The sequence below is a fragment of the Myotis daubentonii genome, chromosome 11 (assembly GCF_963259705.1).
Source record: "Myotis daubentonii chromosome 11, mMyoDau2.1, whole genome shotgun sequence".
Classification (NCBI taxonomy): Eukaryota; Metazoa; Chordata; class Mammalia; order Chiroptera; family Vespertilionidae; genus Myotis; species Myotis daubentonii.
Genome location: NC_081850.1, coordinates 33,024,907 through 33,046,356, shown reverse-complemented (window position 1 = coordinate 33,046,356; position 21,450 = coordinate 33,024,907). Strand labels below are relative to the sequence as shown.

The following is a 21,450-nucleotide window of genomic DNA, read 5'->3' as shown; positions in this document are numbered from 1 at the left end:
GGTTTGCTAATATTTAGTTTAGGATTGTTAGTAACTATTTTGGTAAGCAAGATTATCCTTTTATGATGTCTTTGTCTGGTTTTGGTATCATGGTCAAACTAAATCCACAATATGTGCCATTTTTTCTGTTCTCTTTTTTAATTCTCTGTAATTAAGATTTGAATTGTCTTTCATGTTTGGTTGAACTCATATAAATTTCCTCTGGGCCTTATGGAGGTTTTCTTTTCTTCTTTCTGATTCTTCCTTATTTCTCTTTCCTTCTTCCTCCTTCTTTCTTCTCTCTCTCTTTTTTTTTAAGTGGGAGATTTTTTTTAATGATTATAGTTCTTTTGAAGTTTAAATCCATTTTTAAAGTTATATATTTTTAAACTGTTAATTTGTCTACATTTTCAAATTTATTGGCATTTATTTTAGCACTCCCTTTTTGCCTTCAGAACTTATATTTAAAAAAATTCTTAGTGTTTGTGTCTTCTTTCTTTTTTGATCAGAGTTGACAAAGGTTTGTTTATTTAGTCATTGCAAATAATCAGCTTTTATCTTGTTTATTCTCTTTATTAAATTTTTATCCCTATTAACTCCTATTGTGTCATGTCCTTCTTTCAGCTGTCTTTGGGTTATTCTGTTGTTTGCTGACTTGACTTAGATAATTTAGATCAGCCTGTTATTTTTTAATGTAATCAGGTTAGAGCTCTAATTTTCCCTCTTGAGTATCACAGTTACATTTTATAATTTTTAACACATGGTATTAGTGATCATTTATTATAAATGTTCTTTAATTTCAGTGACCTGTGAGATATTTAGAAGTATTTGTAGCCTCTATTAGTGGGTAGAGTGTTAGCCTGTGGACTGATGGGTCCTGGGTTTGATTCTGATCAAGGGCACGTACCTTGGTTGCTGGCTCCTTCCCAGCCTGGGCCCTAATCTGGGCATGTGCAGGAAGCAACCAGTTGATGTGTTTCTCTCACATTGATATTTTTCTCCATCTTTCCCTTTCTCTTCCACTCTCTCTAAAAATCAGTGGAAAAATATCCTCAGGTGAGGATTAAAAAAAAGTATTTGTAAATACAAGGATGAATGCAAAGATGCAGTTTCAGAGTTTTTACTGAATAAGCTTTTTATATGTAACTTACTGAAATTATTACATATCTATGAGTAGACACTTGTTTTAATAATTTAACTATAAATTTAAAAATTTTGTTGTCAGTGTGTCAAGTTGGTGTCATTTTTGCCTACAGTGGAAAAGAATGAAAATGTCACTAAAATAAAAATTCTCTTGTTTTTTGAGGCTTATGTTTAAAATAATTTTTAAGTATTTATTTCTGAATTAAGTCAAGCATGGTTAGAGAACATGCTATGTGTGATTACTCTCTGGCATTTTGGGAGACTTATTTTTAGTCTCCATATGATTGGTATGTCTATATGGGTATGTATGTGTGAATGTTCTATATGTGCTGGGAAATAAAAAGCATTATTGTGTGCCTTAGATATTTTATATGCTTTTATAAAATTCAGTGGCCTTCAACTTTTTGTCCATGCACTAGTACATCCTAAAATATCTTTGAAAAAAAATCACATACTCCTGCATTTTAAGTTGACAGAAATTTTTCTAAATGTAAATAGGGCAGAGAACTTAATTACTAGTGTATTGTGTAAAATTTGATATATAAAAATAAGGCTATTTCACTGTTCTCTTAAAAGTATCCAGTGAGTTCTAAATATTGATTACTTGATGTGATGTCCTTATTATCAATTTAAACATACTGATTTAAATCATTTTATCTGTAGAGACATCAAAAAATTGAATAATTAAAAAAATTTGTTTGGAAAAGTCCCAGCAGTCATGTTTTAAAATATAGGGCAAATTGATATTTAATTAAAAATTCAGTTATAGTTCGTGTTGAACCAAAACATTTCAACTGCTACTGCATTTTGTGCTAATTTTGAATTGTTACTTTAGACCCACTATAAATTATAGATGTTATATAAATGTACTTTTAACTATCTGTACTCATTTCTTTTTCTGCTTCTTTCTTAGGAATCACACCTGTGTATCATAGTATGTTTGCTTTAATGAGTGAAACAGAAAGGATCTGGTATCCGCCCAACTATGTCTTCCATATAGATGAGTCAACCAGGCACAATGTACTCTACAGAATAAGGTACTTTCTTCAGTAAAAGTGATTCACCTTAATGGCAAAAGAACAAAGTGGGAGAAATTATTGAACATTTTTAAAATTGTAAGGTATCTAATATCAGAGACTACAGCTAATGAGCATTTAATTTTTTTTTCTTTCTTTTTTTTAAAAAATATATTTTATTGATTTTTTACAGAGAGGAAGGGAGAGGGATAGAGAGTTAGAAATTAGAAACATCAATGAGAGAGAAACATTGATCAGCTGCCTCCAGCACACCCCCTACTGGGGATGAGCCCACAACCCAGGTACATGCCCTTGACCGGAATCGAACCTGGGACCCTTCAGTCCACAGGCCGACACTCTATCCACCGAGCCAAACCAGCCAGGGCTAATTTTTTTCTTCTATGACTGTTTATTAGAGGAATAGTCCAGATATGTTTTTTAACTAGAATGCTCTGAAAATAAAGCTGTTCTGGTGAAATACTACTTTACCACTTATAATTACATTTTTAAAAGGTGATCATGACTTTACTAGCAAAATCCTAAATGTCTGGAATATTTCTAGTTTCCTAGGAAATTAGATGTTTTGTGCAATACAATGTTATCTCACATCTCTTCTTTTTAATAACTTTTTTTAAAGTGAAAAGGAGGTTTTGCCAGTATTTATTACAGTCACAAATAATAAAGTTAATCCTATATAATAAAAGGCTAATATGCAAATCGACCGAGCAGCAGAATGACCAGTCGCTGTGACGCACACTGACCACCAGGGGGCAGACACTCAGTGCAGGAGCTGCCCCCTGGTGGTCAGTGCACTCCCACAGGGGGGGCGCCACTTAGCCAGAGCAAGGCTCACAACTGCCTAGTGCAGCAGCGGTGGCAGGAGCCTTTCCCACCTCCGTGGCAGAGCTAAGGATATCCAACTGCTGATAGCGCAGGGAGTGGGCCTAAGCAGTCTAGTTTATTTAATAATTTATGGTAAAATTAGTGAAATCCAGAGGTGCTTTTCTACTCAAAAGGATGAAACAAAGAAGTTTGACCCTGGCAGGTGTGGCTCAGTTGGTTGGGCCTTGTCCCATGCACAGAAAGGTTGCTGGTTAGATTCCCCAGTCAGAGCACATGCCTATGTTGCAGGTTTGATCCCTGGTAAGTGGCATGCAAGGAGGTAGCCCATTGATGTTTTGCTCTCACATTGATGTTTTTCTCCCTCTTCATCCTCACTCTCTCTCTGAAAATTAATTGAAAATCTTAAAAAGTTAAGTTTGATCTGTGGCTCGTACTTATGAAATAGATCCATTCAATGCATAGAGTCAATGTTGCAGTAAAAAAGAGCATGGACTTTTTCATAACTTTAAAAAGAAAGGTGAAGGAATCCTTAATTAACTAAGACTCAAGAGAGACGTCCTTACCATGATAAAGGGTATCTATAAAAAACATGTATCAAATAATATTCTTAAATGATAAAATGTTTGTTAGAAGCAGTCTCTTTAAAATTAGGTAAAAGATAACCTTAGTTACTGCTTTTGTTTAGGATTTTAATGGAGTTCCTAACCAATAAGACAGGAAAAAAAGTTTAATAATTGAGAACAAAGAAGCAAAAGGTTATTATTTGGATGTGATATTATAAGCATATTTCTACATTTCTCTGCTTCCTATTATTCTACAGTCTATGCATGGAAGAAGGCAGTATATTGATTTTACACTTAGATTTCTTGTATTTTCTACCTATATTTTAATTATGGTTTTATCCAGATTTCCTTTTGCTGTCAACTTGTATTTAACACTATTAGCTGTGTTTTCTGATTATGGGATAATACCTTTCGTTATGCTGGAAGTGGTTATATGTACACAGTATGTTTATATTTGATTTATTTGGAGGCTGACAGATTGTTTTAACTGTCTTGTAGATTTTACTTTCCTTACTGGTATTGTAGCGGCAGCAACAGAACTTATCGGCATGGAATATCTCGAGGTGCTGAAGCTCCTCTTCTTGATGACTTTGTTATGTCTTACCTTTTTGCTCAGGTATGATATATTATCTACTTTTCATGTGTTAAATGATAAATACCTCTTAGTCAGAAAAATCTTCATATATGAGAAAATTGTTCCATCTTGCATAGCAGGTATAGGTAGGTAACAAAATGAAGTCTTTATTACTAATTTTTAATCCTATGGTTTATGGTTTATGGACAATAGAATTTATTTCATAGAGATTCCTTGAATTGACCATTTTGAACATCCTTCTTCTTTTTTTAGTGCTTTAAGTTATTTTAAGGATTTCACAAAGTTTTTGACTGAGTTTTATAACATGATTCATGTAAACATAAGTGGCTGGAACATAGGACAATAAAATATCTTTAGAGAAGTTTGATTTTTAATTCCTGAACAAATTCAGACTTAAATAGTGGGGAGTGAAATGTAAAGAAACTTGGTAACTGCATAAAAAGTTGAGCTATAATAGCTTGTGTAGCTTCTCAGGGGAGGTTGGCTAGCTGATACTGAGTCTGAGAGCTTTGTTCTAGTTATTTGTTTATTAATACTATTATGTTAATTTTTGTAGTGTATTTGAACAATGCTTTTTTTCTCTATTACCTTGATTTAAACAGTAATTAAAATGTTTTATCATTAAATAACTTTTGTTTTTATGTGCTAGAAGACTGAGTAGAAACTAAAGAAAGAAAATATATTTGTACTTTTGGGTAAAGATATGTTCCTGTTATTCCCCATTAAACAATAAGTTTCCATATCCCTCTCCTCTGGCCCCTGACAGCCACCTGTACACTTTATGTCTCTATGAATTTGCCTATTTGAGGTACCTCATATAATTACAGTTATGTAATATTAGCTCTTTTGTGACTGGCTTATTTCTGTTGTAGCATGTGTCAGAATTTCCTTCCTTTTTAACCAGTTAACTGCCATACGTCCAGAATAGAAAGCATCCCCACATGCCACGATATTTTGAATTTAATTGCATCTATAGATGCTTATGGCGTACACAGGTTAAGGCTGACTATTCCCTTGTACACAGTATCACGTTTTGTTTATCCATGCATCTGTTGATTTGAGTTGCTTCCACCTTTTGGCTCTTGTGAATAGTGCTGCAGTGAACATGGACATACAAATATCTGAGACCCTGCTTTTAATTTTTTTGAATATACTAGTATATCCAGAAGTGGAATTAATTAAATGAAATGGTAATTGGTTTTTAAAAAATTTTTTTTCAGGAACTGCTATACTGGTTTACATAGCAGCTGCATCATTTTATATTCCTAGTATCAGTGCACAAAACATTTCAGTTTCTCCACATCCTTGCCAACACTTACCTTCTATTTTTTTAATAATAGTTATTCTGGTAGGTGTGAAGTGGTATCTCATAGTTTTGATTTGCAATTCCCTAATGATTAGTGATGTTGAATGTTTTTTCATAAGCTTGTTGGCCATTTGTATATCTTCTTTGGGGAAACTATTCAAATCCTTTGCCCATTTTAAAACCAGGTGGGTTTTTTGTTGCGTTATAAGTGTTCTTTATACATTCAAGACATTTACCCCTTAATAAATATATGTTGCAGATATTTTCTCTCATTCTATAGGTTTACTTTTCATTCTGTTGATTGTGCCCTGTGGTGTGCAAAAGTTTTTAATTTTTATGTAGTCTAATTTATTTTTTTCTTTGGTTATCTGTGCTTTTGGTGTCATATTTGAGAAGTCATTGCCTGATCCAATATCATGCACTTTTCTTCTACATTTTTTTCTTCCTTTCTTTTCCTTCCTTTCTCTCTCTCTCTCCCTCTTCCTCTCCCCTTATCTCTCTCTTTCATTAACATGTTATTGATTTTATTTGGGGTGCTTTCATGTTTCTAAGCTCAATTGGGACAAGTTAGGACCCAAGGAAAACTAGCTGGCTTCCACTTCCTCCAAGGGCACCAATAACTGACCTTGATACTGAAATTTGGCTCAGGAGACTTAGAGGATAAAAATTTCAGGCCATGATGAACGGTAGAGGGAATTTTTCATATAGAAAGAGAGAGAGAGAAACATCAATTTGTTCCACTTATTTATGCATTCATTGGTTGCTTCTTGTATGTGCCCTAACGGGATCAAACCTGAAACGTTGGCTTATTGGGACGGCGCTCTAACCAACTGAGCTATCTGGCCAGGGCCCTTAGTATGATGCTTTGAACATATTTGGGACTCAGTACATATTTAATTAATATGTATTTTAGTTTAGGCAGTTTTGATGTAGAAGATATAATTTAAAGATAAAAGCAATGAAATAGATTGATATATATACTCTCTAGTTGGGAACCAATTTTAATCCATTTCCATTTGCAAAATAACTTATTAAAATTGTATGGAAAAATGGTTGAAAATCAAAAGAGGTTGTATTCTTTTTAAATATATGTGTTCTGGAAATTATATTATCAGTTAAAATATGATAATAGATTAAAATGTAATATTGAAACTTATGAAATATTTCCGTCTAAATATTTTTTCCTTTAGTGGCGGCATGATTTTTTGCATGGATGGATAAAAGTACCTGTGACTCATGAAACACAGGAAGAATGTCTTGGGATGGCAGTGTTAGATATGATGAGAATAGCCAAAGAAAATGATCAAACCCCACTCGACATCTATAGCTCTATCAGGTAATTTCCTTATGTAAATCCATATACATAGATGGAACTGTTGGACTTTCTATATGATTTATTTGTATTTAGTGAACTTCCCTATACTTTTTTATTTTATGATTAAAAGTTGTATGGGTAAGTTTTCCTTCTGTGCACAACACACACTTTCTTCCAGTTTTATTGAATATTGACATAAACACTGTATAAGTTTAAGGTCAAGGGGGAAAAAAGGAGACATATGTAGTACTCTTTGTAATATTTTAAGCAATAAAACAAAATTAACAAAAGTTTAAGATATACAGCATGATGACTTGACTTACATATATCGTGAAATGATTACTACTATGAATTCAGTTATAACATCAATCATTTCATATAGAAAGAAAAAAATATTTTTTCCCTTGTGATGAGAACTCTTAGGATCTACTGTCTTAACAACATTCATGTATACCATACAGCAGCATAAACTGTAGTCATCATATTGTACATTGTATCTGAGTAGTACTTATTTATCAAAGAAATTATTAAAAGAATTGGTATACTATAGAAAATATAGGTGTTCGATACCTATTTATTATTTGATTGATTTATTCTAAAAAGGCTAGGTAAGGTCAGAGGCCTGAAAAGAGCATCTGGAGTCATAATTTCTACCAGCAGATCCTCACATTTTCTGTATAAATAATTCTGAATCAGAATGTCTCTAATAGTGTCCCTATTTTACTTGAATTACTATCACCTGAGGTTCCTGCTAAAATGGAAAATTCTTGGGCTCTAACCTAACAATTTGGATTTAGTAAATCTGAGGTGAGGTCTACAAATAGGAATTTTTGTAAGTGCTCCAGGAGATTGAAAAAAAATAAGTTTTATTGAAGTATAATTGACATAAAATTGTAAGATATAGTTAATGTAAAAACATTCAAACCTGTAAAGAATTTTTTCTAAGTGTATTTGAGCCAAACTGTTGACAACTGCCGGGAAGCAGTATCTCAATGGATTGGGATAATGCTCCAGAGAATGGCTGTTTTTTCCATCTATTTTTATATATGGCAATCAAAAAGAGGAGATGCAGGTGGGTTACATGATAGATTAGAGATGTGTGAGAAAGCAGAGGGGGGGTGGAGGGGTGGGGCAGAACCTCTGGGATTGGATAAAAAGTAAAATGATAGACACTTATCTGTCCTCATGCCCAGGTACATTGGTTGTGCCCAAGGGGTCTGGAAAAAGACAAGTTACAAGTTACCTAGACATTTCAAGGATAGGTTATCATAGGTGCAAAAAGACAGAGTCAGTTAAGGTAAAGATTGACCTTGTCAGTGAAGATACTGGCCTAGGACATAACTACCCAGCATAACTGCTTTTAGTTAAAGTTTAATTTCAGGCCCTCCTTTGTGGTTACTTTTCCCTGAGTTTGTTAGGTTAGCATGTGGCCCCTTTCATCCACAATATTTAAAGTGTACATCATCATGATTTGATATACATTGTGAAAGGATCCCCTATGAAGTTTATTAATACATCCACCACCTCACATATTTATTTTTTGAGTTTTGTTGTGTTTTTTTTTGGGGGGGGGGGTGGTAGCAGGGAGAGACTTTTTAAGTTCTGTTCTCTTTAGAAAATTTTACCTTTACATATGTAGTGTTGTTAATTAGTCAGTGTGTTGTACATTAGATCCTCAGACCTTATTCATCTTAGAACTGATTCAGCAGAATCTTCCACAAGTGAAGCATACTCCACACACTTCAAATTATTCTTCTGCATATTGAATTTTGACAATCATGCCAAATATAATTTTTTAAAATTTCTTTTTAAAATAATTCTTTATTGTTGAAAGTATTACCAAATACAGTTTTTGAAACACTACTCTTGCAGCCCAGCTTTTATGGCTGGAACACTTCCACTCTTTTTAAAGATATATAGGAATATGGATATATAGTATATAAGATTGCTTTGGGGTTTTTTTAAATCTGAATACGAAATAATATGTCTTACCTATTGCATATTTACCAGAGTAAAAGTTTGAAGATGCAATGAATCTGGTTAAAACTCCCTTTATTCCTTGAAATGCTTCTCTCAATGATGGACTTAAGTCACTGAGTGTGTTCAAAACAGTTCATATGCAATTTGCAGGGTATCGATTTCTTGTTTCCCTCTCTTTGGTTTTAAGTGTTCCTTTCTTGCTTTCAGATGTTCATTAAGCCTTAACTTAAGGGTAGGAGCTATAGGGTATGATTTCAGGAACTCACTGAGGAATCTAGAAGATTTCAAAGCCCAAAGGAAAAATAAAACCATTTCTGTTTTCACTAAGGCCTCATTCATTTGTTCGTTCATTCACTCAATAACAGCATTTATTGAATACCTGCTATATGCCAGACCATAGGAGAACAGAGTCAGGGGAGGAGCATTTTACATACCATTGATGGAAACTAAAGGAACTGAGGGGGACACAGTTGAGGAACAGAGAAACTTTGAATTTTATAAATATGAAGCCATCTCTAGACTTATGCTTTGGTGGAACACTTCTGCTTTGGAGACCATGATATTGCCCAAAGTCTTGGCACAATCCTGTGGTTTCTTAATGTCAGGAATTATGCCCCCTCTTCCTCTCCCTATATTATTTAGTCCAGTGTCCTAAACTCAGTGAATGTTTAGTAATGGTATTTCTGTGGTTTTTCTTAATCAGGATATAAATGCATCTGCAAATTCTGCAATATTTTTCTTTTAAAACTATATAGATATCAAACATTCATTATAAAATTTCATGGTATTTTAAAACAGTTTTATTTATATATATTTCACATACTGTAAAATTCACACACTTAAACTGTACAATTCAATATTTTTTATTGACTTGTAAGGAGTCTATATTTGGATATAAGACTACATATATAAGTTATCATATATATGTTTTGCAAATATTTTCCCATTCTGTATATTGTTTTTTTCACTTTCTTAAAAGTATCATTTGTAGCACAAGAATTTAAATTTTGAAGTAGTCTAATTTTCCAGCTTTTTCTTTTGCCTGTTGCACCATGATATTTTAATATTTGATAAATAATTTATGCCTGTCCTGAAGTTAAAAACATACCTGCCTTGCTTGCCTTGTTAATATAATTTAACTCACTGATAGTTTCTGAATTCTCATTTAGTGTTCATTTCTGAGAAATAAAGACTCTGCTCAATGTTAAAATAGTCAAGATTAATGGGAAAACAGATGAATTATTAGTTTGGGGCAGAATCTGTAATAACAAAAGAGTAATATGCTAATTAGACCAGACATTCTTCTGGACATCCTTACTTCCGGACAAAGCTGCAGTGGGCAGGGGCGAGGCAGAAGTGGCAGAGGGCCCCGGCCGCGGTGGTGGTGAGCAGGGGCCAGGCCAAGGCTCTTGTACGAATCTCGTGTATCAGGCCTCTAGTTAAATAAATAAGCTGCTTTGTTCCCAGAAATATCCAGTAGAGTATGGAGCTCTGATTAGTATAACTAAATACATACCCTTTCCCAGACTTAAAAAGAAAATGCATGAAAGGTGCACCTCTTTGTATCTGTGCCTGTGTGTTAGGTATGTCTGTGTCTGTCAGCACAAGCCTCTATGTGCATATGAACCGCATGTGTTTGTGCATCTGTATGTGTTAAATACTTAATTGTTTGTTATTGTTAATCCTCATCCAAGGATATTTTTTCCATTGATTTTTAGAGAGAGTGGAAGGAAGGGGGTAGGGAGAGGGAGAGAGAGAGAGAGAGAGAGAGAGAGAGAACACACATCGATTGGTTCCCTCCCGCACATGCCCTGACCTGTCTGGGAATCAAACCTGCAACCCAGGTATGTGCCCTTGATGGGGAAACAAACCCTCTACCCTTTGGTGCACAGGCCAACGCTCTAACCACTAAGCATACTGGCCAGGGTGATACTTAATATTTTTTTTTTATTGTTTTCAGAGAGAAAGAGGGAGAGATAGAAATATCAATGATGAGGGAGAATCATTGATTGGCTGCCTCCCACATGCCCCCTGTTGGGGATTGAGCCTGCAACCTGGGCATGTGCCCTGACCTGGAATCAAACTGTGACTTCCTGGTTCAATGCTCAACCACTGGGCCACACCGGCTGGGTGATACTTAATATTTTGTATGTCAATCCCTAATTGGATATTTTGGCTTAGGTGTTAGAGTATAGAAAGTGAAGGAAATAAGATTTTTCTGTTTTCATTCTTTACTTGCTCTTTAAAATCTTATATTTGCTAAAGGGTAGGAAGAAGAGAACTGGAGAATGGAAGGAGTTTAAAGGAGAGTCTATTGAATTTGCAAACACTAGGCCAGGGCCAAGAACACTTACATAGCAAGAAGCTACATACCTCATATCATTAAGACTCCCTTTCTAAATAACTAAGCAGATACTAGAATTTACTACTTCGACTTTAGCAGTAAGATGAAGATTTCATTTATAGTACAAAATATAGTATAGTTTCTAAGGCAAAGCTCAATTTCAGAGCCTTTTAGAGCCTTAATTTTAGGATTCTTTAAAAAACTCAATATAAGAGAAGCATCAGAAAAAATGTTTTTATGCTGTAAGAGATAACAATTTGTGTCTCTTGAAATATTTCAGTGTTTCTAACAAATCTGGTTCTGATAGCATGACATGAAGTGTATTCATCATATTCAAGAACCACATACTCCTATGGTATTCCCAAAAGGTGTATGTCTAGTCCTTAATTCTAGGAATCAAAGTGGAAAGCCATGTTGTATGATGTTATCTTAAACTCTCTTTTTCATCTTCAAATTAGTTTTTCAAAGCCTTATTAAATCAAGTAGTCATTGATGTCTACGTAAATTGCATTCCACATTTAGTAAGGCTTTTGGTAACTAATTTTTTTTGACAAAAGTAGATAAAGTAGGCATTTGAATGTGCATTCTGATTGTATTTTAAATCTTTTTTCAGTGTTTTCTAAACTTACTGAGGCTCTCCTATTTGCTGTATAAACTTATTAAAATTTTATATATTTCTTTACTTACAGATATGTAATTGCTATGAAAAGGAACAGAATGTGACTTTTAAGGTCTGACAAATGAGTAGAACTTAATGGGTAGAAAGAAGTGAGTAATGGAAAAGGCCTCGTAGCAGAAGAGACCATAGGAAGAGCTCAGAGTTAGTAAGAGATGAGGCAGGAGTTTAACCATGTAGAACCTTAGAGTCATGTGGTCAAGGTTAAGAACACTAAGAAACCATGCAGGGGTATTAAGCAATGGTGACATTATTCAATTTGTGTTTTTAAAAGATCCCCATGACTCCAGGGTAGAAAACAGAGGGGAATAAATGTAAATGGAAATGAGAGTCAAATAGAGTAAGGTCATTGCTGTAGGTCCTCCAGGAGATGCAGTTGAATGGTTTAGTGATGAGAAAAGTGGGCAAATAAGAGAAATATGTCAAAGGTATAGCCCAGGGACTGTAGTGATGGATTGAATAATGGTGGTTGAGGGAGAAGGTGGTGTAAAGGGTGATTCCTGGGACTTGCAGAAGTAGGTGAATTGTAGTGCTGTTTACTCAAATAGAGAATGTTGTAAGAGGATCTTGGGAGGACCTTAGCGAGACTCATGAGTTTCCTTTGAAACATTTTCTGAGGAGCTTTGGGGCTATCCAAATTAAATGGGTAGATTGGCTTGATTGCGAAAGATAAGGGTCTGTCGTTTAGATATTTAGATGGCAATATCAAGTGATTTGCATATAGAGTATCTAGAAGAAAGACAATGTGTAAAAAATAAGAGGAGGACCCATAATTAAGTCTTGAGTAATGTCAACATTTAATCACTAGATAAAAGGGAATGTTGCTTTAAAGAAGATTGAAAAGGAACAGCCAAAGAGATGGTAATAAAATCAGGAAAGCTAAGGGGAGAAAATTTCAAGGAGAACATGATTAATAGTGTTGGATGCTGCTGAAAAAATTACAAGACAAATAAACAAGAGAATTTGAGTTTTTAGCAACATTGAAGCTTTTTTTTAACTATGTATTTTATTGATTTTTTTACAGAGAGGAAGGGAGACGGATAGAGAGTTAGAAACATCGATGAAAGAGAACCATCGATCAGCTGCCTCCTGCACACTCCCTACTGGGTATGTGCCCGCAACCAAGGTACATGCCCTTGACCAGAATCAAACCTGGGACCCTTGAGTCCGCAGGCCGACGTGCTATCCACTGAGCCAAACCAGTTAGGGCAACATTGAAGTTTTTTTATTTTATTTTAGTAAGAGCAGTTTCTGTGGGATTATGGGGCAGAAGCCAAATTTGAGTGAATTGAGAAGTAAGATGGCAGGAAAATTAAAATGGTTTTAAATGCTTTCCAAAAAAGACCATATATGCTGTAGCTAGAGAGGATATAGGATAAAGAGATTTTACTTTTAGGATGGGAAGAAGATTAGTATTTTCAAAACATGTGGATGGAAGAGAAAGAATAAGTAGAGTAAGAGTCCCCAGAAAGCAGATGTCTGTTAGAAGAAGACAGAGTATAGGGAATACATTTGAACGAAGTGGCTTTAACTACAGGTTTATACCTACCTCATTCGTGGAGTAGGTGAAAAGGAGGAGAGACCAAGTGCAGTGTATACAGGCTGCCAGCAGGGTATTGAGGGAACTCTGCTTAGAGATGCTTTAACTTTTTTTTTTTTTTTTTTTTTTTTTAAGAAAGAGATGAAGTCATCAACTGAAAGTGAGAAGGGATGTAGCTGAGGTTTGAGAGAGGAGGTTTGAGGAATTGGAGAAGGTTTGGCATGGTTGTGGGACTTGGGAAATTGGTTGAGCCAGAGAAATGTCATAAAAGTGATGGAAGTGATGAAAGCCTATTTAAAACTAGAGGCCCGGTGCATTTCATGCACTGGAGCAGGGCTTGGGGGGGTCCCTCAGCCCTGCTTGTCCCCTCTCACAGTCCGGGAGCCCTCAGGGGCAGGAGGCGACCCGGCGATCAGGGGATGGCGATGCCCCATCACACCTCTGCTGCTGCCACTGCCGGCAGCGCAAGCCTCAGCCAGCCCTGGTTACCTGAGCCTCGGGCCAGCCCTGGGCGGCTGGGCAGCTGCCATCTGAGGCTTGTCTGCACCTCGGGCATCAGCTGGGCAGCCACCATCTGAGGCTTGCCTGCGCCTCGGGCTGGCCCTGGGTGGCTGGGGGGCTGAGGAGACTGGGCGCCACCATCTTGTGACTGTGGGCGCTGCCACCTTTGAGGGCATGATAGTCAATTAGCATATTCCCTCTTTATTGGCTGTGGGCACTGCCATCTTTGTGAGGGTGTGACTCAATTAGCATATTCCCTCTTTATTCGATAGGATAGGTGACTATGAATTTACGATGCAGCACATGTACCCTGTCAGATAACTTTCTCCAGCAGCGCTGGCTGTTTACAAAACAGAGAGTTCCTCCAGGGACTTACAGTGGAGAGTGTGTGTGTTGGGGTTGGGTGGGTGAGGGGAGTAGGGAGTAGGAAGTGGTAAATTGGTAAATGTTTAACAACCTGTTCTCGGGGAGGTGGCAAGGAAGGTCTGGTTTATAATTTTTTCTGATATCCATGGATACTCCCTTCACAGCCAATCTCAAGGTATCAACTTGATACCACTGAATTGGGAAGAGATGAGCGGTAGCAAACCCTTTTCACCACTCATATATGATAGACATTCATAATCTCAAAAGCATAGATAGTAGTTAAATATAAAATAAAAATTTTAATGTAAAATAATTAGGAAGTAATATGTTTTGAGTACTTATTATCTATATTTTAATATAATTTATTCAGTTGTAAGTTTTTATAACTTCAATTTTAATGATGGCTGTTTAACAGCTCAAAATAATTCCTAAAGTGTAATAATAAGCTGTTAGCATTAGCTATTCCATCACCGGCTGTGGATACTCAAGTACAGTATAGAGTGATAAATGATGTTATGGAGCAGTGCACAGAATACTGTCAGACAAATCAGGCTGCATCTAGAGGTTCCAAAGGTTTCCTGGATTTGATGATGCTTGAACTGAGACTTGTACAATGAGTAAGAGCTAAACTTTTAGGGGCTGGGTGATGGGAAGGATTGGCATATGTGAAAGGCATGGAAATTTAATATAGTTGTTTTTGCAGAAATAAAATGTTAATTATTTGTCAGATATTTGAGCAGGAGGGAAATAAATTATTCACTTTCTTTAGGATATTTTACATAGAGAAGGAAGTAGTACAAAAGACTCCAAATGAAATTGTTTGATTGCAAAAGAATTATTAGGATTTATTGAAGCTGGCCTATAAAAATGTTTATCCAACTATACATTACTGACTATATTCTGTGCAGTGGGAAAACTTGAAGTCATTTTCAAGGTCCACCATTTCTTACTTCTTTTCAGTGGTAACTATGTCATCTTTCTCCACTTGTGTTCTTATAGCACTTATCATGGAAAAAGGTGGTAAGTTCTCTTTTACTTTTGTTTTAGATTTATATTCCAAATGTTTTGTTTCACTGTGTGTGTTCTTTATGCCTAGCTATAAGACATTCTTACCAAAATGTATTCGAGCAAAGATCCAAGACTATCATATTTTGACAAGAAAGCGAATAAGGTACCGATTTCGCAGATTTATTGAGCAATTCAGCCATTGCAAAGCCACTGCCAAAAACTTGAAACTTAAGTATCTTATAAATCTGGAAACTCTTCAGTCTGCCTTCTACACAGAGCAATTTGAAGTAAAAGAACCTGGAAGAGGTCCTTCAGGTGAGGAGATTTTTGCAACCATTATAATAACTGGAAACGGTGGAATTCAGTGGTCAAGAGGGAAACATAAAGAAAGTGAAACACTGACAGAACAGGTAATTCTTAATGATATGTTCTCATTCTTTGTTAATTTAAGTAGAATGGCAGTAGAAGTAAAGTAATTTTAGTCATTTGAAACATGGCCTTGTACTTTTCTTCTCCCATTGATAGAAGTGTAAGTGTAGAGGTTATATCTATAGATCTTTTCTGATTGTTCTCAAATGTTTTTTATTTAATTCTTTATGACAAAATTAGTAATGGTATTCTTATAGCTTCAGAAATGGCATAAAGTTATTTTTAAGGTATTTTTGCCTCTTTATTTCTTTTACTATTTTTAAAAAATATTTTTTCTTTTACTATTATTGATATAAAACTTAATATCCTAGAAAAGGTTAATTTTAATTAATTTTATGATGAAGTATGGTTAAATAATTTAGTATGTCTTAGGATTGTATTATAAGTTTAAGTTTGTTCTTATCTGTTGTTAGATTATTATTAGAGATTTAAAAATATTCTAGTCTTCATTTTGTGGTAAACTTTTAATTTTCTGGCAATTGCTATTACTGTTGATTGGATTGAAGAGTACTAGAGCACACTTAAGATTTCTGGCACCCTTTAATGCTCTCATTTTTAAGTCAAAGCAAGATACAGTGTAGTCTAGGGTGAATATTGGGGGAGAGAATCCCATTTAATACTTATTGCTATCAATACTTTTTTATCTTAAAAGATTTGTTAGTGAATGTTATATCATAAGTCTTATTTTAAAATGGCTCCATAGATTCTGTTTTTAATTTCAAATACTCTTAATTATAGGATTTACAGTTATATTGTGACTTTCCCGATATTATTGATGTCAGTATTAAGCAGGCAAGCCAAGAAGGCTCAAATGAAAGCAGAATTGTAACTATCCATAAGCAAGATGGTAAAAATCTGGTAAGTTTGCTTTATAACTAAATAATGGTTATGTTTTACAGTTTTTAGAAGTATTTATTTTTAATATCCAAGGTATCTTGTAGAAATTTTTATTAATAGTTTTAAATATAGCTCTAAATATCAGTTTAGTAAGCTTTTTTATTACATCTAGCTTTTTGTGTCACTACCAAAACTATCTTCCGATGGAGTTTCTTGTACATTAATGTGTTTTTCATTCATTTTTATGATTAGTAAAGCATTAGTTACTTTTTCTTCCTACTCTGGGTTGCACTAGTTCCCTGTTGTTCTTTTGTTTGTTTGTTTGTTTTGTTAATCCTCACCCGAGGATATTTTTCCATTGATTTTTAGGGAGAGAGGGAAAGAGAGGGGAAGACAGAGAGAAACATTGATGTGAGAGAAACACATCAGTTGGTTGCCTCCTGCATGAGCCCTGACCAGGGCTGGGGCCAGGGAGGAGCCTGCAACTGAGGTACTTGCAACCAAGGTACATGCCCTTGACTGGAATCGAACCCGGGCCCCTTTGGTCAGCAAACTGATGCTCTATCCACTCTGAGCCAAATTGGCAAGGGCCCTGTTGTAGTTCTTATTCCTGATTATCACCTTTTTTTTTTTTTTAACCTATGGATATGTGAATAATACCAGTCATACTGCCTAATTAAAGGAGAGAAGGAAATCAAAACAATACTACCAGGAATTTATATAGCAAAATGTAAACCAATCCCAGATCAGCCTGCCCAAGCTGTAAGACATGATTGATTATAAAAGATTTAACCCTTTCTCTTTTATTAAATATCTTCAGAAATACCACTTATTTTAATTGAAATGAAATGTAACTAGACACTAAATGGGTCCAAGGCCGACTGTCACTACTTGAGCCAAATTAAGCAGAGACAAGATTGAATCAATATATACTAATAAGCGTTTATTCCAATAATGCTGGCAGTATTGAGAAAGCAGCAGGTCATCCTGAATATCCTGCTCTCTGACCTTTCATTTCAAAAGAATTCTTCTGTAGGATTAGTGGGTGGGGAAAATCTTCAGTTAGTGAGTTCCCAGGGACTGCCTTTTTTCCTTGTTCTTGTAAAGATTAGCCCCGAATGCTGCCTCCCTTCAGATAGTTCTGTCCTTGATCTGGTCGCTGGGATACCTTATCTCCCAGGCTTGTTCTTGTAACATGTGCTTCAGTTTCCCAGGGTCAGTAAGAAAATCTGTTTCTATTATATGCCCCTCCTCTATGAAAAAGAAATACATTATTTTATACCCTGCTTTTAAATGTCTTATTTATGTGGTTCTGTTTTCAGCTCCGATATTTCTTAACTTCCTGGCTTAAATGTCATATTAGTGTTATTTGATTATTTAACTTAAGTATGTACCTCTCTGGCCAGTTCAGGTTTATATTACCAAAATTATAATTAACTTGCAACTCATTTTAGTCAGCAAGCTTTCCTGTTCTTAGATAAAAATATGAATTAATAGTGTGCACCTACTCCCTAGTAGACTATATATGATTTAAGTTTATATTGTATACATTTTAGTTTTTAGCATAAGTACTTTAACTTAGCAGTGTATATTTGGTATGTAAAAATAAATCATTATTTCTAATTAATACCAACTTATATTGGATTAGATAGATTTCTAATTGAGATAACTGGCATTTTTCTAATGGGGATACTGGAAAATATAGTAAAATTATGGATGTAGAGTGAACGATAACTGGAAAAGCATAATAAGCTTATGTTTAAGAGCGTCTTAAATATTAGAATAATTTATAATTCAAATTGGGCCATAAAAGACATTTGAGCAATGTGGAAAAAAATTTAGGAGAATTAATCTAACAACATGGAGCAAAGAGAATTTTCAATATGTAGCATGCAGTTGACTTTTTAAATGATACTTTTCTTTTCTCTGCTTAGGAAATTGAACTTAGTTCATTAAAGGAGGCTTTGTCTTTTGTGTCATTAATTGATGGATATTATAGATTAACTGCAGATGCACACCATTACCTCTGTAAAGAAGTAGCATCTCCAGTGGTGCTTGAAAATATACAAAGCAATTGTCATGGCCCAATTTCGTAAGTAAAACATAGTTTAAAAGTAAATTTTTGTTGTTGTTAATTTTCACCTGAGGATATTTTTCCATTTATTTTGAGAGAGAGAGAGAGAGAGAGAGAGAGAGAGAGAGAGAGAGAGAGAGAGAGAGATGTGAGAGAGACACATCATTGGTTGCCTCCTGTACGTGCCCTGACTAGGGCTGGGGATTGAGCCTGCAACCAAGGTATGTGCCCTTGGCCAGAATTGAACCCGAGACCCTTTAGTCTGCGGGCCAACGTTCTATCCACTGAGCCAAACCTGCTAGAGCTAGAAGTAAATTTTTTAAATAGTAAATGAAATATTTACAAAAAAGGTTTTATACAACAGAGTGATGTACATAGGTTTAGGACAGTGATGGTGAACCTTTTGAGCTTGGCATGTCAGCATTTTGAAAAACCCTAACTTAACTCTGGTGCCGTGTCACATACAGAAATTTTTTGATATTTGCAACCATAGTAAAACAAAGACTTATATTTTTGATATTTATTTTATATATTTAAATGCCATTTAACAAAGAAAAATCAACCAAAAAAATGAGTTCGCGTGTCACCTCTGACACGCGTGTGATAGGTTCGCCATCACTGGTTTAGGAGTTTAGAAAAAAAGAACTTAACTGAAGTTTTTTTTGTAATAAAAGTCTATTTGCAATAAGATATAAATAATAATTAGAATTATTTAGGATATAATTTATTACCTGTATCTCAATCTACAATACTTCTTATTTGTATAATTTGAGTTGCCTAGGTGTGTTATGAGATAGTGATAGATGATTCTTGCTTTCATGTAGATTACATTTTGATTTTTCTTTCAAGATGTGCAGCTTCGATAAAGCATATAGCAGATTTTAAAAATCAGTAGTCTTTGTTACTTGCAATTGGTCTTCTAGTAGACTTTGGATTATATTAAGTATTAAAATAATGCACATAAATTTTTATATTAGAAATTGCTATGGTAGAAGAGACATAAGTGTTTATGAGAGTATTGTTTTTAAAATACTAAGTTTGCAATCATAAGGCAGAAAATTCAAATAAATGAGTTGTTCTTTGTGATTTTGTGTGTCCTCTAATGCTGTTGATTTGTTTTTAAAGCAATATAATTGTCCCTTGAATTGGTTTGAACTTAATATTTTTCCTTACAAGATTATTGATAAACTTACAAAGTAGAGGAGACTTCTAAAAATTCTGAGTTTTAGATTTGACTTTTGATCTTTTAGATGATATCTTGCTATGTTATCATTCACATTACTTCTTTATGTTTAGAATGGATTTTGCCATAAGTAAACTGAAGAAAGCAGGTAATCAGACTGGACTTTATGTACTTCGATGCAGTCCTAAGGAGTTTAATAAATATTTTTTGACTTTTGCTGTCGAGGTTAGTATGTCACATTCATTAACAGTAACATCTTTATTTAGTCTATATAATTTCCCCTTCATGTTTAGGTACCATATATATTTCCTTTTTAATACTCTGAATTATAGCTCTGGATATAGCTAGCATAATAATATTTAATTTACCCCAGGGATCCTGCATGTATAATAAATTATAATTCCTAGGATTTATATAAAAATATAAAATGATTTATAATGTCCTTCTGTCTTTTAATGTAGAATTTATTTTACTTTATTTTTTGATGTTTGGGTGTCACAAGGGTGTCATACTGCATCAGTTCTCTTAAAGTCTCTTTTTTCAGAAAGATGGAAATCTTTACCAAAACATATAGAACACAATAAATCAGAAGTAAACTTTCCTTTTACTAGTAATGGTTATAAGATTAGAGTAAAATAAGGTAATAACAAAGAAACAAACATTACTGAACTTGTAGCTAGTGGTGGGTTTTTTTATTTTTAAAAAATTCTTACTTGAGGATGTTTTTTATTGATTAGAGAGAGAGAGATAGAGAGAAACATTGATGTGAGAGAGAAACATTCATTGGTTGCCTCCCTTACTCGCCCCACCGGGGTTGAACCTGCAACCTAGGTATGTGCCCTGACCGGGAATCAAACCTGCAACCTTTTGATGTAAAATGCTCCAGTCAACTGAGCCACCCAGCCAGGGCTAACCTCTTTCAATATTAAGAATGACAATCTACAATGTATGTTTTAAGCTTAAAACTACAATGAAACCTCATTTTTTAAAAACATTTTAAAATTATTTATTTATTGATTGATTTTAAAGAGAGAGAAATATCAACTTGTTCCACTTTTATATGCAACATTGGTTGATTCTTGTATGTGCCCTGACCAGGGACTGAACTTGCAGTCTTGGCATATCAGGACAAAGCTCTAATGGTGAAACCTCATTCTTTTTTTTTTTTTTTTTTTAATATATTTTTATTGATGTTTTACAGAGAGGAAGGGAGAGAGATAGAGAGCCAGAAACATCGATGAGAGAGAAACATCGATCAGCTGCCTCCTGCACATCTACTGGGGATATGCCCGCAACCCAGGTACATGCCCCCGGCCGGAATCGAACCTGGGACCCTTCAGTCCGCAGGCCGACGCTCTATCCACTGAGCCAAACCGGCTTCGGCGAAACCTCATTCTTAATGCAGATTATTTGTATGCCATGTAAGATTGTTTACAATCCAAAATTATCTAAAAAGATAGTATCACTTATAAGGCAGTTTCATGGTATAAATCTTGAAAAACTTTATATTAGCTTCCAAAATTTATCTTGTTTTTTTAAAATATAGAAAGTAAGGATTTTGTTATTCAGTTATTTTAAGTTTTATAAAATACAGTTATATTTAGCATATGCAGAGTGGATTTATTGTCCATAAAAACAGAAGGTAGGTTACTCTACAACTTCAGTATTGTAAAATGCTCTATCCTAATTTCACAATATTTTCTCACTGAAATTATAGTAGCTCATTATATTCAATTACCAAATCAAAATGAA

The 21,450-nt window shown here is 34.7% G+C and overlaps 1 protein-coding gene across 8 annotated transcripts in view; it reads left to right on the top strand.

Annotated features, from left to right (window-relative positions):
• JAK2 (Janus kinase 2) overlaps positions 1-21,450 on the top strand; it is a 113,263-nt gene that overhangs the window by 44,894 nt on the left and 46,919 nt on the right. For all 8 annotated transcript variants that reach the window (XM_059656732.1, XM_059656733.1, XM_059656735.1 and 5 more), the window contains 7 exons: positions 2,036-2,159; positions 4,043-4,160; positions 6,636-6,781; positions 15,264-15,585; positions 16,343-16,462; positions 18,376-18,533; positions 19,812-19,923. In XM_059656732.1, coding sequence (XP_059512715.1) covers positions 2,036-2,159; positions 4,043-4,160; positions 6,636-6,781; positions 15,264-15,585; positions 16,343-16,462; positions 18,376-18,533; positions 19,812-19,923 — 1,100 coding nt within the window. The remainder of the gene's footprint in view (positions 1-2,035; positions 2,160-4,042; positions 4,161-6,635; positions 6,782-15,263; positions 15,586-16,342; positions 16,463-18,375; positions 18,534-19,811; positions 19,924-21,450) is intronic.